At 40.2% G+C, this 13,682-nt stretch overlaps 1 protein-coding gene across 1 annotated transcript; it reads left to right on the plus strand.

Moving 5' to 3' along the window:
* The first annotated feature begins 6,082 nt into the window (after positions 1-6,082).
* On the plus strand, positions 6,083-13,655 carry LOC311127802 (pygopus homolog 1-like). Its single transcript, XM_084159683.1, has 3 exons — positions 6,083-6,226; positions 8,902-8,987; positions 9,218-13,655. Exons 1-3 carry the CDS (start codon positions 6,178-6,180, stop codon positions 10,418-10,420), a joined length of 1,338 nt encoding a protein of 445 aa, XP_084015809.1. The 5' UTR covers positions 6,083-6,177; the 3' UTR covers positions 10,421-13,655.
* Positions 13,656-13,682: the final 27 nt, after the last annotated feature.

Consider the following 13,682-nt stretch of genomic DNA (forward strand, 5'->3'; position numbering starts at 1 on the left):
AAGTGGGAGAACTTGCACAATTGGTGGCTGACTAAATACTTTTTCCCCCCACTGTATATATGGACAGTACCAAAATAAATGATCTAATGACTAATGACAAAATCTGCAGAGCTGGGAAGGTTGTATCCCCCATATACAGTGAGGGAAAAAAGTATTTGATCCCCTGCTGATTTTGTACGTTTGTCCACTGACAAAGAAATGATCAGTCTATAATTTTAATGGTAGGTTTATTTGAACAGTGAGAGACAGAATAACAACAACAAAATCCAGAAAAACGCATGTCAAAAATGTTATAAATTGATTTGCATTTTAATGAGGGAAATAAGTATTTGACCCCCTCTCAATCAGAAAGATTTCTGGCTCCCAGGTGTCTTTTATACAGGTAACGAGCTGAGATTAGGAGCACACTCTTAAAGGGAGTGCTCCTAATCTCAGCTTGTTACCTGTATAAAAGACACCTGTCCACAGAAGCAATCAATCAATCAGATTCCAAACTCTTGTGGTATCTGAGGAATTTATGACTTTGCTAATGGTTTCAAATGGTTTTAGAGGATGTTGACTCAGCTTAAAGGGAGCATCTGGGGAGTAGTTCTATAGGGGCACCCTAAAGCCGAGGAAGTCTGTTAGGTGGCCTCCTGGGATTGGTCTGTAGGGAAAACACCCATATTATGTTACATAGGGCATAGGATATAAATACTTGGTTAAAACAAAGGAGGACAGAACAACATATTACAGATTGGGGTCGTTGTTCTCCAGATATTCTGCAGATATCTGTAAATTGAAGCTGTAACCCTTTGATATAAATAAACCTTTATAATCAAAGTACAGTGTCAGCGGAATTCTTGTTCTCACAGCATAATTAGCAACGTTTTCTCGACACCACACTCTCCACCATGGCCAAGACCAAAGAGCTCTCCAAGGATGTCAGGGACAAGATTGTAGACCTACACAAGGCTGGAATGGGCTACAAAACCATCGCCAAGCAGCTTGGTGAGAAGGTGACAACAGTTGGTGCGATTATTCGCAAATGGAAGAAACACAAAATAACTGTCAATCTCCGTCGGCCTGGGGCTCCATGCAAGATCTCACCTCGTGGAGTTGCAATGATCATGAGAACGGTGAGGAATCAGCCCAGAACTACACGGGAGGATATTGTCAATGATCTCAAGGCAGCTGGGACCATAGTCACCAAGAAAACAATTGGTAACACACTACGCCGTGAAGAACTGAAATCCTGCAGCGCCCGCAAGGTCCCCCTGCTCAAGAAAGCACATATACAGGGCCGTCTGAAGTTTGCCAATGAACATCTGAATGATTCAGAGGAGAACTGGGTGAAAGTGTTGTGGTCAGATGAGACCAAAATCGAGCTCTTTGGCATCAACTCAACTCGCCGTGTTTGGAGGAGGAGGAATGATGCCTATGACCCCAAGAACACCCTCCCCACCGTCAAACATGGAGGTGGAAACATTATGCTTTGGGGGTGTTTTTCTGCTAAGGGGACAGGACAACTTCACCGCATCAAAGGGACGATGGACGGGGCCATGTACCGTCAAATCTTGGGTGAGAACCTCCTTCCCTCAGCCAGGGCATTGAAAATGGGTCGTGGATGGGTATTCCAGCATGACAATGACCCAAAACACACGGCCAAGGCAACAAAGGAGTGGCTCAAGAAGAAGCACATTAAGGTCCTGGAGTGGCCTAGCCAGTCTCCAGACCTTAATCCCTTAGACAATCTGTGGAGGGAGCTGAAGGTTCGAATTGCCAAACGTCAGCCTCGAAACCTTAATGACTTGGAGAAGATATGCAAAGAGGAGTGGAACAAAATCCCTCTTGAGATGTGTGCAAACCTGGTGGCCAACTACAAGAAACGTCTGACCTCTGTGATTGCCAACAAGGGGTTTACCACCAAGTACTAAGTCATGTTTTGCAGAGGAGTCAAATACTTATTTCACTCATTAAAATGCAAATCAATTTATAACATTTTTGACATGCGTTTCTCTGGATTTTTTTGTTGTTACTCTGTCTTTCACTGTTCAAATAAACCTACCATTAAAATTATAGACTGATCATGTCTTTGTCAGTGGGCAAACGTACAAAATAAGCAGGGGATCAAATACTTTTTTCCCTCACTGTATATAACATTCTATTGGTTGCAAGAATGTTGTATAATAATTTTAATAGAAACAATTGTACGTTTTGAATCCGGCGTCGTTTTGCGTATATCAGTTCATAATCCATGTGCCATGGAATCGGTACATCTCTGTACCAACTATTTTGCAATCTATATGGCACAGCTTAAATTTTTTTGTCCTTAAATGAAACTGGTATATTTTTTGATTCATCAGAATTTTCTTTAACCAATTTTGGTCTTTAATGCAGGGCCGACCCACAAGTTCCTTACTTTTTCCCCCTTCCACTTGCCACTTCCATTTTTGCGGTAATGCTGCAATTAGTTGGTTGTAATTTTGGGTAGAGCAGACATTTCCATATATTTTTGTTAGCTGCATGTGTGACATAACTCCCCCAGTCCTATTTATGATATCATTTACAAAGATGATACTTTTTAAAACATTTTATCGAAAAATACTGTTTTTTTATGAATTAGTATATTTGAGTTTAACCACAACACTTTCTTTGTGCTACCAACCTAGGCTGTAAACACCCCCCCTAAGACCATGAATATTCTATGAGGGGGTGTGTACTTCCGGTATGAAGAAAATAAAAACAAAAATCCCAAAATGGAATACATTTTGTTGTTATTTGTTTTCTGTTATTCCATGTCCAATTTTGACACAATAAATGAGAAAACAAGTCGATTTTCTGTTTTCCCACTCTCCATTTTCACTCGGAAATCAAAATAATGAAACGTACACGGACCCTTGAGTGCACTTGTGAGGTCATGTCCTTTGGTCCATGTTGTGACAATGGTTGTCTTCCCCACTGAACATTTGGGGCCAAAGATTGAAGGCTTCCTCTTGTAGTCAGTAAAGGCCCCTGTGGCATTATCTTCAGTTATTACAGTCCACCCAATCATTGGTCTTCCCCTATCTGAAAAAGCAGCAATTAGTTACTGTTAATGGATGAGAGAAGTCAATATAGATTTTTTAACCCCATGTTTGGAGAGATCTGTAACCTACAAAAAAATGGTGTGGTATCCACAGATGGCTGTGAATAAGAAACAAAAAAAGGTATAGTGTAGCCTATACAACAACTTTATTATTTTAGTTTAGTACAATATTTTGCTTTTTTCAAATACTGTAGCCTATTCCTACAGTAAAAACAACTTTTGAAGTGTGTAGTGTAGTAGCTAGGCCTATTAGGCTGCAACTCCTTATCATGACTAAGCAGAAATGAATATGAATAGCGCAAAACCCATCCAAAAGAGAGTGGTAAGTATAGTTGAATTCGGAAGTTTACATACACTTAGGCTGGAGTCATTAAAACTAGTTTTTTCAACCACTCCACAAATTTCTTGTTAACAAACTATAGTTTTGGCAAGTCGGTTAGGACATCTACCTTGTGCATGACACAAGTAATTTTTCCAACAATTGTTTACAGACAGATTATTTCACTTATAATTTACTGTATCACAATTCCAGTGGGTCAGAAGTTGACTAAGTTGACTGTGCCTTTAAACAGCTTGGAAAATTCCGGAAAATGATGTCATGGCTTTAGAAGCTTCTGATAGGCTACCTTCAAACTCAGCGCCTCTTTGCTTGACATCATGGGAAAATCAAAAGAAATCAGCCAAGACCTCAGAAAGAAAATTGTAGACCTCCACAAGTCTGGTTCATCCTTGGGAGCAATTTCCAAACGCCTGAAGGTACCACGTTCATCTGTACAAACAATAGTGTGCAAGTATAAACACCATGGGACCACGCAGCCATCATACCGCTCAGGAAGGAGACGCGTTCTGTCTCCTAGAGATGAAGTGTACTTTGGTGTGAAAAGTGCAAATCAATCCCAGAACAACAGCAAAGGACCTTGTGAAGATGCTGGAGGAAACAGGTACAAAAGTATCTATATCCACAGTAAAACGAGTCCTATATCGACATAACCTGAAAGGCCGCTCAGCAAGCAAGAAGCCACTGCTCCAAAACCGCCATAAAAAATCCAGACTACGGTTTGCAACTGCACATGGGGACAAAGATCGTACTTTTTGGAGAAATGTCCTCTGGTCTGATGAAACAAAAATAGAACTGTTTGGCCATAATGACCATTGTTATGTTTGGAGGAAAAGTGGGGTTGCTTGCTAGCCGAAGAACACTATCCCAAACGTGAAGCACGGGGGTGGCAGCATCATGTTGTGGGGGTGCTTTGCTGCAGGAGGGACTGGTGCACTTCACAAAATAGATGGCATCATGAGGAAGGAAAATGATGTGGATATATTGAAGCAACATCTCAAAGAAGTTAAAGCTTGGTCGCAAATGGGTCTTCCAAATGGACAATGACCCTAAGTATACTTCCAAAGTTGTGGCAAAATGGCTTAAGGACAACAAAGTCAAGGTATTGGAGTGGCCATCACAAAGCCCTGACCTCAATCCTATAGAAAATTTGTCGGCAGAACTGAAAAAGCGTGTGCGAGCAAGGAGGCCTACAAACCTGACTCAGTTACACTAGCTCTGTCAGGAGGAATTGGCCAAAATTCACCCAACTTATTGTGGGAAGCTTGTGGAAGGCTACCCGAAACGTTTGACCCAAGTTTAAATTGTTTAAGGCAATGCTACCAAATACTAATTGAGTGTATGTAAACTTCTGACCCACTGGGAATGTGATGAAAGGAATAAAAGCTGAAATAAATAATTCTCGCTACTATTATTCTGACATTTCACATTCTTAAAATAAAGTGGTGATCCTAACTGACTATATACTACCCACCACTGTGACCTGTACGCTCTTGTTGGCTGGTCCTCACTACATATTCGTCGCCAAACCCACTGGCTCCAGGCCATCTATAAATCACTGCTAGGCAAATCCCCGCCTTATCTTAGCTCATTGGTCACCATAGCAACACCCACCCGTAGTATGCGCTCCAGCAGGTATATCTCACTGGTCATCCCCAAAGCCAACACCTCCTTTGGCCGCCATTCCTTCCAGTTCTCTGCTGCCAATGACTGGAACAAATTGCAAAAATCTCTGAAGCTGGAGACACTTATCTCCCTCACTAACTTTAAGCATCAGTTGTCAGAGCACCTTACCGATCACTGCACCTGTACACAGCCCATCTGAAATTAGCCCGCCCAACTACCTCATCCCTATATTGTTATTTATTTTGCTCATTTGTACCCCAGTATCTCTATTTGCACATCATCTCTTGCACATCTATCATTCCAGTGTTCAAAATAATTACAATTAGTATTCACTATAGCCTATTTATTGCCTTACCTCCATAACTTGCTACATTTGCACACACTGTATATATATTTTCTGTTGTATTTTTGACTTTGTTTTGTTTTACCCCATATGTAACTCTGTGTTGTTGTTTTTATCGCACTGCTTTGCTTTATCTTGGCCAGGTCGCAGTTGTAAATGAGAACTTGTTCTCAACTGGCTTACCTGGTTAAATAAAGGTGAAATAAATAAATTAAATAAACTGACCTAAAACAGGGTATTTTTACTAGGATTAAATGTCAGGAATTGTGAAAAACTGAGTTTAAATGTATTTGGCTAAGGTGTATGTAAACTTCCGACTTCAACTGTATGTAATAAACCTCAAACAATTATTTTACAGACAGATATTGCCTCTAAATATCTAGACTGGATTTATTAGCTTCCGCCCCAGTCGCATCATTACATCAGCGGTTCATCGCAGGACACCGCGACACTTCTGATCGAGCTGCAGTGCAGACACACTCAACATGCCAATGTGGAGGGGTTTCTGTGCTGTCACACAAAGGTTCCGTTTGTCAAAATCTAATATTAACCGTGCTTTACAAGTGCCAGTCATGTGCCACGTGGAGAAATAAGTGACAATGATACAACGTTAACAATAATTTCCCCGCGTGACACAGGATATAATGAAGTTGAATTTGTCTGCTCCTCCCAAACTTTTCAAACGATTGCAGCTTTCCTCGTCACACAGATAGCTGTGATTGCTGCTGGAGGGGAGAGAGCGGTCGGCTACTGTTACCTTTTCAGCACAATTTTGCACGTTTAAGTCATGTAAGGAGCTCTGTAATGTCAAAAGAACAGGATAAAGATACCTTCTCGCTCAAAAGAAACCGAGGTAATGCGCGTTTTCGATATTTTTCCCTTCTGCGCGTGATATGTTGCTGTGTGTGGGGGCACGATACGCTGCACACAAGTCTCGACCATAATTACGACTTTGAAGGAGCTTATCGGCCTACCTCAAGGCCTTTGAAGTGTTGAATGAAACTCAAAATAAATAGACAGCGCTGGCATTTTCAGTTTAAAAAAAAATTGCGTAAACTATTCAAATCTAATTTACCTTGCTGACGTGGAAAGTTCATAAACTTTCACTGTAGGAATGTGTTCGCAAATTTGGAACTGCCACGAACTTTTTTTAAATGTAGCCAGCTGACGTTTTCTTATTGATGTGAACTAATAGAAAGTGCATTTAGGTGACAGCTCAGCAGTCAAAATCTGACCAGTCTTTTAATTTAGTTAACCGACTGTCTGAGACTTGAGTTTTACTTCTGTAGGACAAATTATGTTGCATAAACTGTAGGCCCCATTTATTTATAACAAGATATAGGCTACAGAAAGGAAAAACATTGATGAGCATTCATCACATGCGCCAGTAGCCTACTGTAGGCTATCATACAAGAACTAGCCTACTGTTTTGCAATGTATTTATTTTTTATAACAATTACACAAACTAGCCCACCAATGGAGAAGATTTGGGTGGTTTTAATAGCATTGAACAACTGTTACATGTTTGACTTATTTACAGAGCTGTGTGTAAAGGCTAATAGATATCAGGCCAGTATGACCCCCCCCCCAGACCCAGTTGGTAATAGATACCAGACCAGTATCACCCCCCCGGATCCAGTAAATAATAGATACCAGGCCAGTATGACCCCCAGACCCAGTAGATAATAGATACCAGCCAGTATGACCCCCAGACCCAGTAGATAATAGATATCAGCCAGTATGACCCCCAGACCCAATAGATAATAGATACCAGGCCAGTATGACACCCCAGACCAAGGAGATAATAGATACCAGCCAGTATGACCCCCAGACCCAGTAGATAATAGATACCAGGCCAGTATCATCCCCAGACCCAGTAGATAAGATACCAGGCCAGTATGACCGCCAAACCCAGTAGATAATAGATACCAGGCCAGTTTGACCCATAGACCCAGTAGATAATAGATACCAGGCCAGTATGATCCCCCCCCCAGACCCAGTAGATAATACATACCAGGTCAGTATGACACCCCAGACCAAGGAGATAATAGATACCAGGCCAGTATGACCCCCAGACCCAGTAGATAATAGATACCAGCCAGTATGACCCCCAGACCCAGTAGATAATAGATATCAGCCAGTATGACCCCCAGACCCAGTAGATAATAGATACCAGGCCAGTATGACACCCCAGACCAAGGAGATAATAGATACCAGCCAGTATGACCCCCAGACCCAGTAGATAATAGATACCAGGCCAGTATCATCCCCAGACCCAGTAGATAAGATACCAGGCCAGTATGACCGCCAAACCCAGTAGATAATAGATACCAGGCCAGTTTGACCCATAGACCCAGTAGATAATAGATACCAGGCCAGTATGATCCCCCCCCCCAGACCCAGTAGATAATAAATACCAGGTCAGTATGACACCCCAGACCAAGGAGATAATAGATACCAGCCAGTATGACCCCCAGACCCAGTAGATAATAGATACCAGGCCAGTATGACCCACAGACCCAGTAGATGATAAATACCAGCCATCGTAGTGGCATAACAATCCAACACTTCTTTGTGATTGAGCCTTTAATGTACCTTTGCATCCTTGAGGAGCCTTTAGAAGGATGTTGGTTATCGACCGTGTATGAAGACTGGGAGGCTGTCAGGAGCTCCAGGCAGGCGTCCTGTCAGGAGCTTCAGGCAGGCGTCCAGTCTATAGACCAGGGTTAGGCCCCAAATGGCATCCTATTGCCTATTTAGTGCACTACTTTAAAGGGGTTAGGTCCAGAGTTCCACTATATTGATCTATTGTGGTAATAGACCCTGGAGAGGAGAGGAGAGGAGAGGAGAGGAGAGGAGAGGAGAGGAGAGGAGAGGAGAGGAGAGGAGAGGAGAGGAGAGGAGAGGAGGTTACTGCTGAGTTCTGGTAATTTGATTCTGGTTACCAAGTATACTAACTATACCATACTTAGGTTACATGAATTTACAGCTTATCATAGGGGCAACTTGGACAATGTGATAGGGGCAGCAAGCTGCCAAACATTTTAGATTCTTCTCAATGGAGAATATTTCAGTGACTGGACCATTGAAATTGGCTTAAACAACAAGAAAACAGTGTGCAGCCAGCCTTTCTTAAAATGTAATCCTGACACTGCTTGCACGTGGACTTCACGAAGGTATATGCAATAAGCCATTCAAGAATGAGAAAAGTCAACAAGTTCTGTGTTGTTCAACAGATTGACATGCCGCAAGTACGTTTTCTATACAATGTTTGTCCGAGTGAAAAGTGTGCCTTGTAATTTAATGGGGAATTTGCATTTTATGTGGCTGGATAATAATAATAATAATAATAATATGCCATTTAGCAGACGCTTTTATCCAAAGCGACTTACAGTCGTGCGTGCATACATTTTTGTGTATGGGTGGTCCCGGGTATCGAACCCACTAACTTGGCGTTACAAGCGCCGTGCTCTACAAGCTGAGCTACTAATGTGACCCTATAACATTTTGTGTGGTTTTCTTTTTCAGGTGGAGATGGTGGGCTTGATGATCTAGGAGGGCCGGGTGTTCTGCTGGGTAGCCCAGACAAGAAAAAGTGCAAGTCGAACACACAGGTAAAATACCAGCACAGTAATCTGACTTTCTGAGATTCCCTTTATTTGTTATAGGTCGAAAATCTTGTGGTTTCCAATATTGACCAACCTCATTTAGTCAAACAATGCTATTTCAAAACTAATATGCTGCTCACTTATTCAACAAACTTTTGAGAAGTCAAGTGTTTGACGCTGCTTGCATAGTTCTGTATCAACTACCTTTATCATTGCCTTTTCATGTGTGTCCCCAGGCTCCCTCCTTCGCTCCCCTATCTGAGTATGCTCCACCACCAAACCGAAGTGCCGACCACCTAGTGGCTGCCAATCCTTTTGATGACGACTACAACACACCATCTTTCAAGCCTCTGTCCTCTGGGAACCCATATTTTGGCCACCCGCACTACCCTGGCTTCAGTGGCTATGGCCCTCCCAGGATGGACCCCCTCATGCCCAATAGGATGCCCTCTTCTTACAGGGGTCTCTACCAGATACGAAACCAGCTCCACCCTTTTGCCCAGACTCAAATGGGCATGGGGTTCAGTCGACCCCCCGATTTTAACTATGGGTACCATGAAAATCCCAATTACGGTAACCATCCACCATTAAGCAACAACAACAGTAACATGCCACTTCCACCCAATCAGCCTTTTAGACCAGGTCTCCGTGACAACTTGAATCAGGTGCATCTGCATAATGTGACCCAAAGCACTTCTCCTGACATGGGCCCGAGCTTTAGATCAGCAGTCAACCCAATTGGGAATCCACCTCTCCGACCCGGCATGGACTCTAGTCCTGGTTTTACCCGGCAGCAGCAAAACAACAGCTTTACCCAGTCCAAGACACCCACACCTAAACAGGACTTGAGTGAGGTGGATTCAAGCAAAAGTACATCCCAGAACACATCTCCACGGAAACGAAGCCATGGCTCAGAGGAGATCATGGGTCAGAAAAACTCTGTTGACCTGAAATCAAAGAATAGAGGCGCCCTGGTTTGTCAGGGTGCAAGTCAGCCTAACACCACAGAGAAAATCAACGGAATCATCCTCCCCAATAATGATTCCCTGAAGAAGTCACCACAGTCAGGCAGGCACATGGAGGCAACCCCCCTGGAGCGGAGTAGAAGCAGTGGAGGTGGTGGTGTGGCCAGCAATAAGACACTGATGCATCCCAACAGGCCTAGCCACTCCTCCACGGAGCCTGTGTTTCCATGTGGAATATGCCTGAATGAAGTGAATGATGACCAGGAAGCTATCCTGTGTGAGGCCTCATGTCAAAAATGGTTCCACAGGGTTTGTACTGGAATGACTGAGACAGCTTATAACCTGTTGACAGCAGAGGTGTCGGCAGTGTGGGGCTGTGACGTCTGCATGGAGGAGAAGGGGGCACAACTCCTTAGAACAAAGGAGCTAACAGGGCAGCCAGCAGGGCAGCAGCCAACAGTTAACAGCGAGTGATATGGTCATGAATATGGGCCATCGGTAACATTATTCTATCTTATACTGGTCATTTTCTTTGGTATGCTTCCTTTGTAGGTTAATTTTCCTTACGTTTTTACGTAGGGTTTACGAAGGGTTACATTTTTACCATTGTTGTTTTATTTGACATTTGGTATAAATTGGAATAGCAGTTTGTCCCGTGCTTAGGCCAATGCAAAAGCTAGACTGAAGTTATCTTTAATGTCATATGTATTCCCTATTTTTGGGCAGGTACCATTGGCCATGTTGACCACAATAATGTCATTCTCTTAACGAGGTCCTTACTGTTCCTCCCAACCTTCCTGGCCTAGTTTATATAACTTATTACAACATCAGTATGAGTAAGCTCTCTCCGGAAAGGTTAACTGATTGACGGATGCAAACGTATTCAACGTTTTAATCAGATATTTTTTGCAACTGCTGTTATAGTTTTTGAGCAGTATGATTTTTTCCCAAAAAGTTGAGTCTCAGCTGGAGTGGTGCTCCAAAGCCATACACCTGTACTGTATGCTATACAACCAGAATTGGATCTTATAAAAAAAAAAAAAAAAAATGATTCGATACACGTGGGTCGTTCCACCAATTCGATGCCTTTTGAGATGTGTAACTTGGTGAATGATTTTGTTTTTGAAAGTAACAGGGTTGAAGATTATCTTAAATCAGCCATAAATCCCCTCGTGACAGGGGAAATGAAAGCATTGTGTGTGCAACAGGGAGGGGCAATTGAATGCAAGCTTAACAAAAAAATATATAAATGTTCAAAAATTTTTAGCCTGTCTAATTTATCTATGGGTAACAGGGTTGACATGTTATTTTTTTTATTTTTTGTTTTTTAACCTTTATTTAACCAGGTAAGCCAGTTGAGAACAAGTTCTCATTTACAACTGCGACCTGGCCAAGATAAAGCAAATGTTATGCTCAACCCACTCAGTTTTCCACCACAAAACACCAGAAAATGGCCAAAAATAATTTGACTATTAGATGTTAAATGTTTCTTTTGTAAAAATTATTTTAAAAGGAATCGTTTAACCATATTAAAACAAAAGTTCAGTTCACGTAACAGGGTTGACCTTAAAATGAGGGACAGGTTTTTTTAAACCTTGAAATGAATCACTAATCACATTAAATAAATAATAATCTTCAGAAATGACTTTGTCAAATAATCAAAATAACTAGGGCTTTACAATGATGGTGAAAACTTAGAGAAATGTTAGGGTTAAGTGGGTTAAAATCTTCCAGGAAGTCAGAGAGTGCACGGAGGAACATGTCAAAATGCAGAATTTTGGCACTTTAGCGAGTATATTAATATAAATAAATCTGATTTGTTGAATTTTCCATGTGGTCTATATTAAAAGGGCACATCATTGAATATAACAGGCTTTTAAAATTCAATATTGGTGCACAATTTCTACGTAGAATATCAAAGGGCACTAATTTCGTGGAACGATCCATGTGTGTTTTTCAAACTGTTGATATTGAATGTATTTTGAGCCTTAATGAAGTTACTTTATAAAACATTATACAGATTAACCTCATTTAAATGAACCTATTATATAAAAGACATGTTATGCTCTAAATATGTTTTTAGTATGTGTGCACTTTGCTTTGCTCTCATTTGATTATTGTGCCTTTCCTGTTTTTGCGCAAACATGATGCATTTAAAATCAACATTTCTTTATATTTTGAAACAAGTGTTTTCATTTTGGAAAGTTAAAATAATATGATAATTAGTACTAAGAGACATGCTTACTGCATAAAGGTAAAATAACCTTGGTTCAAAGTAAACTTTTTTTTCAATTTATAGTTTCATGCATGGCTTCCATTTTTGCTACTAGGGAAGGCAGTTTTAGAAGTAGCTTAAAGTAAACTAAATATATTTTCAAATAATTTGCTTTTCTCATGTAGATTTATCTTATTGTTTGGATAACTTATTTTTCATTAAGTTCGATACTGCAATATTTTGGTGATTCAACTATTTTCACAATTTCAAATAAATCTATCACACCTACTTTCGATGGGAAGACATTTCTCAAGTTAGGCTTCGGCCCATCAGACATAAATATTGGTAGTTGATATTGCTCAGAAATTAGTTTTCATATTGTCAGTCATTTAAAAAATTGTCCAAAGTCTGCTATAAAACAAATCAAAACTACTGATCAAAACTACTCAACTTTTAAAACTACTCAATGTGGCATTGTGAATGTATACAGTACTGTGCTCAATTTTGTATAATGTCATTGTATCAATGTTTGCTTCCTTTTTGAATTGGTATGAACAAGCAGTTAATATTTACTATTGATTCAGTGTTAACATCAGGATCAACAGCCTTACAAGTGTTTTGATACATCATCACCTCCAGATATTTTGCTTAATATATCAAGTGAAAAAACTGCATTTGTATGTTGTTGACTGTTAATTTATTAGCTATTTGTGATGTAGCTGAATATTGTGTGATCAAAATATTGATAAAGTTAATAGGAATAATATATTATTACCCCATTCCTAATTAATTGATAATGGTTTTGAATCCGGTTTTATTCGATTTAACACAAAAATGGTCATGTACAAAAATGTTATTTAATTTCATAAGTACATTCCTTACAGAATAACAACTCCACTTACATATCTCATTGTTTGCAAAGTGCAGTTAGCTTGATTTTCAAGTAAAAAATGTCATACTAGATGACTGTTGACACCAGATGCCTTATTTTCTTGACAGTTGAAAATGTTGTTTATTAGTAAATGTAATGTATTAATAATCTGGATTCTCATTGTACATGCACATTGTACATACTTTTCCCACATCGATTGGCCACCAAAAATGCTATAATTTTCAGATGAGCACCTGATTATATTGCCTGTAGGATATTGAATGTACCGGTACATGATCTCAAATGTTAATTTCACTCATAGTTACAACAATGTGATTGTGGTTTTATGAAAATTGTGCAGAGGTAAAAATAAATAAAATTAAAGGCAAACAAGACTCAGTTGTGAGGTCTGGTAATAGATTAGATATATGAGCCTCTGTAGTATGAACAATATGGTTTAATTTCTTCAATTACCTAAAGCTTATCTGTTACTGAAAGACCAAGCTAACTTTCAGTAATTAAACTATCAGAATCATTTGTTTTGTATTCTGTTCTTTATAATGAATGTATGCAATAATATTACTGATGCCACAAACTATTTTTTCTAAATTGAAAGATTTTATTGCAAAACGTATTTTAATAAATACAAC

This window comes from Coregonus lavaretus (assembly GCF_964263955.1).
Source record: "Coregonus lavaretus genome assembly, chromosome: 4".
NCBI lineage: Eukaryota > Metazoa > Chordata > Actinopteri > Salmoniformes > Salmonidae > Coregonus > Coregonus lavaretus.

Bases quoted from the DNA above. Each gene is read 5' to 3' on its own strand.
- LOC311127802 (XM_084159683.1), top strand. From the start codon at position 6,178: ATGTCAAAAGAACAGGATAAAGATACCTTCTCGCTCAAAAGAAACCGA. The intron at 6,227-8,901 runs GTAATGCGCGTT...TTTCTTTTTCAG, and splicing joins CTCGCTCAAAAGAAACCGAG to GTGGAGATGGTGGGCTTGAT. The intron at 8,988-9,217 runs GTAAAATACCAG...GTGTGTCCCCAG, and splicing joins AGTGCAAGTCGAACACACAG to GCTCCCTCCTTCGCTCCCCT.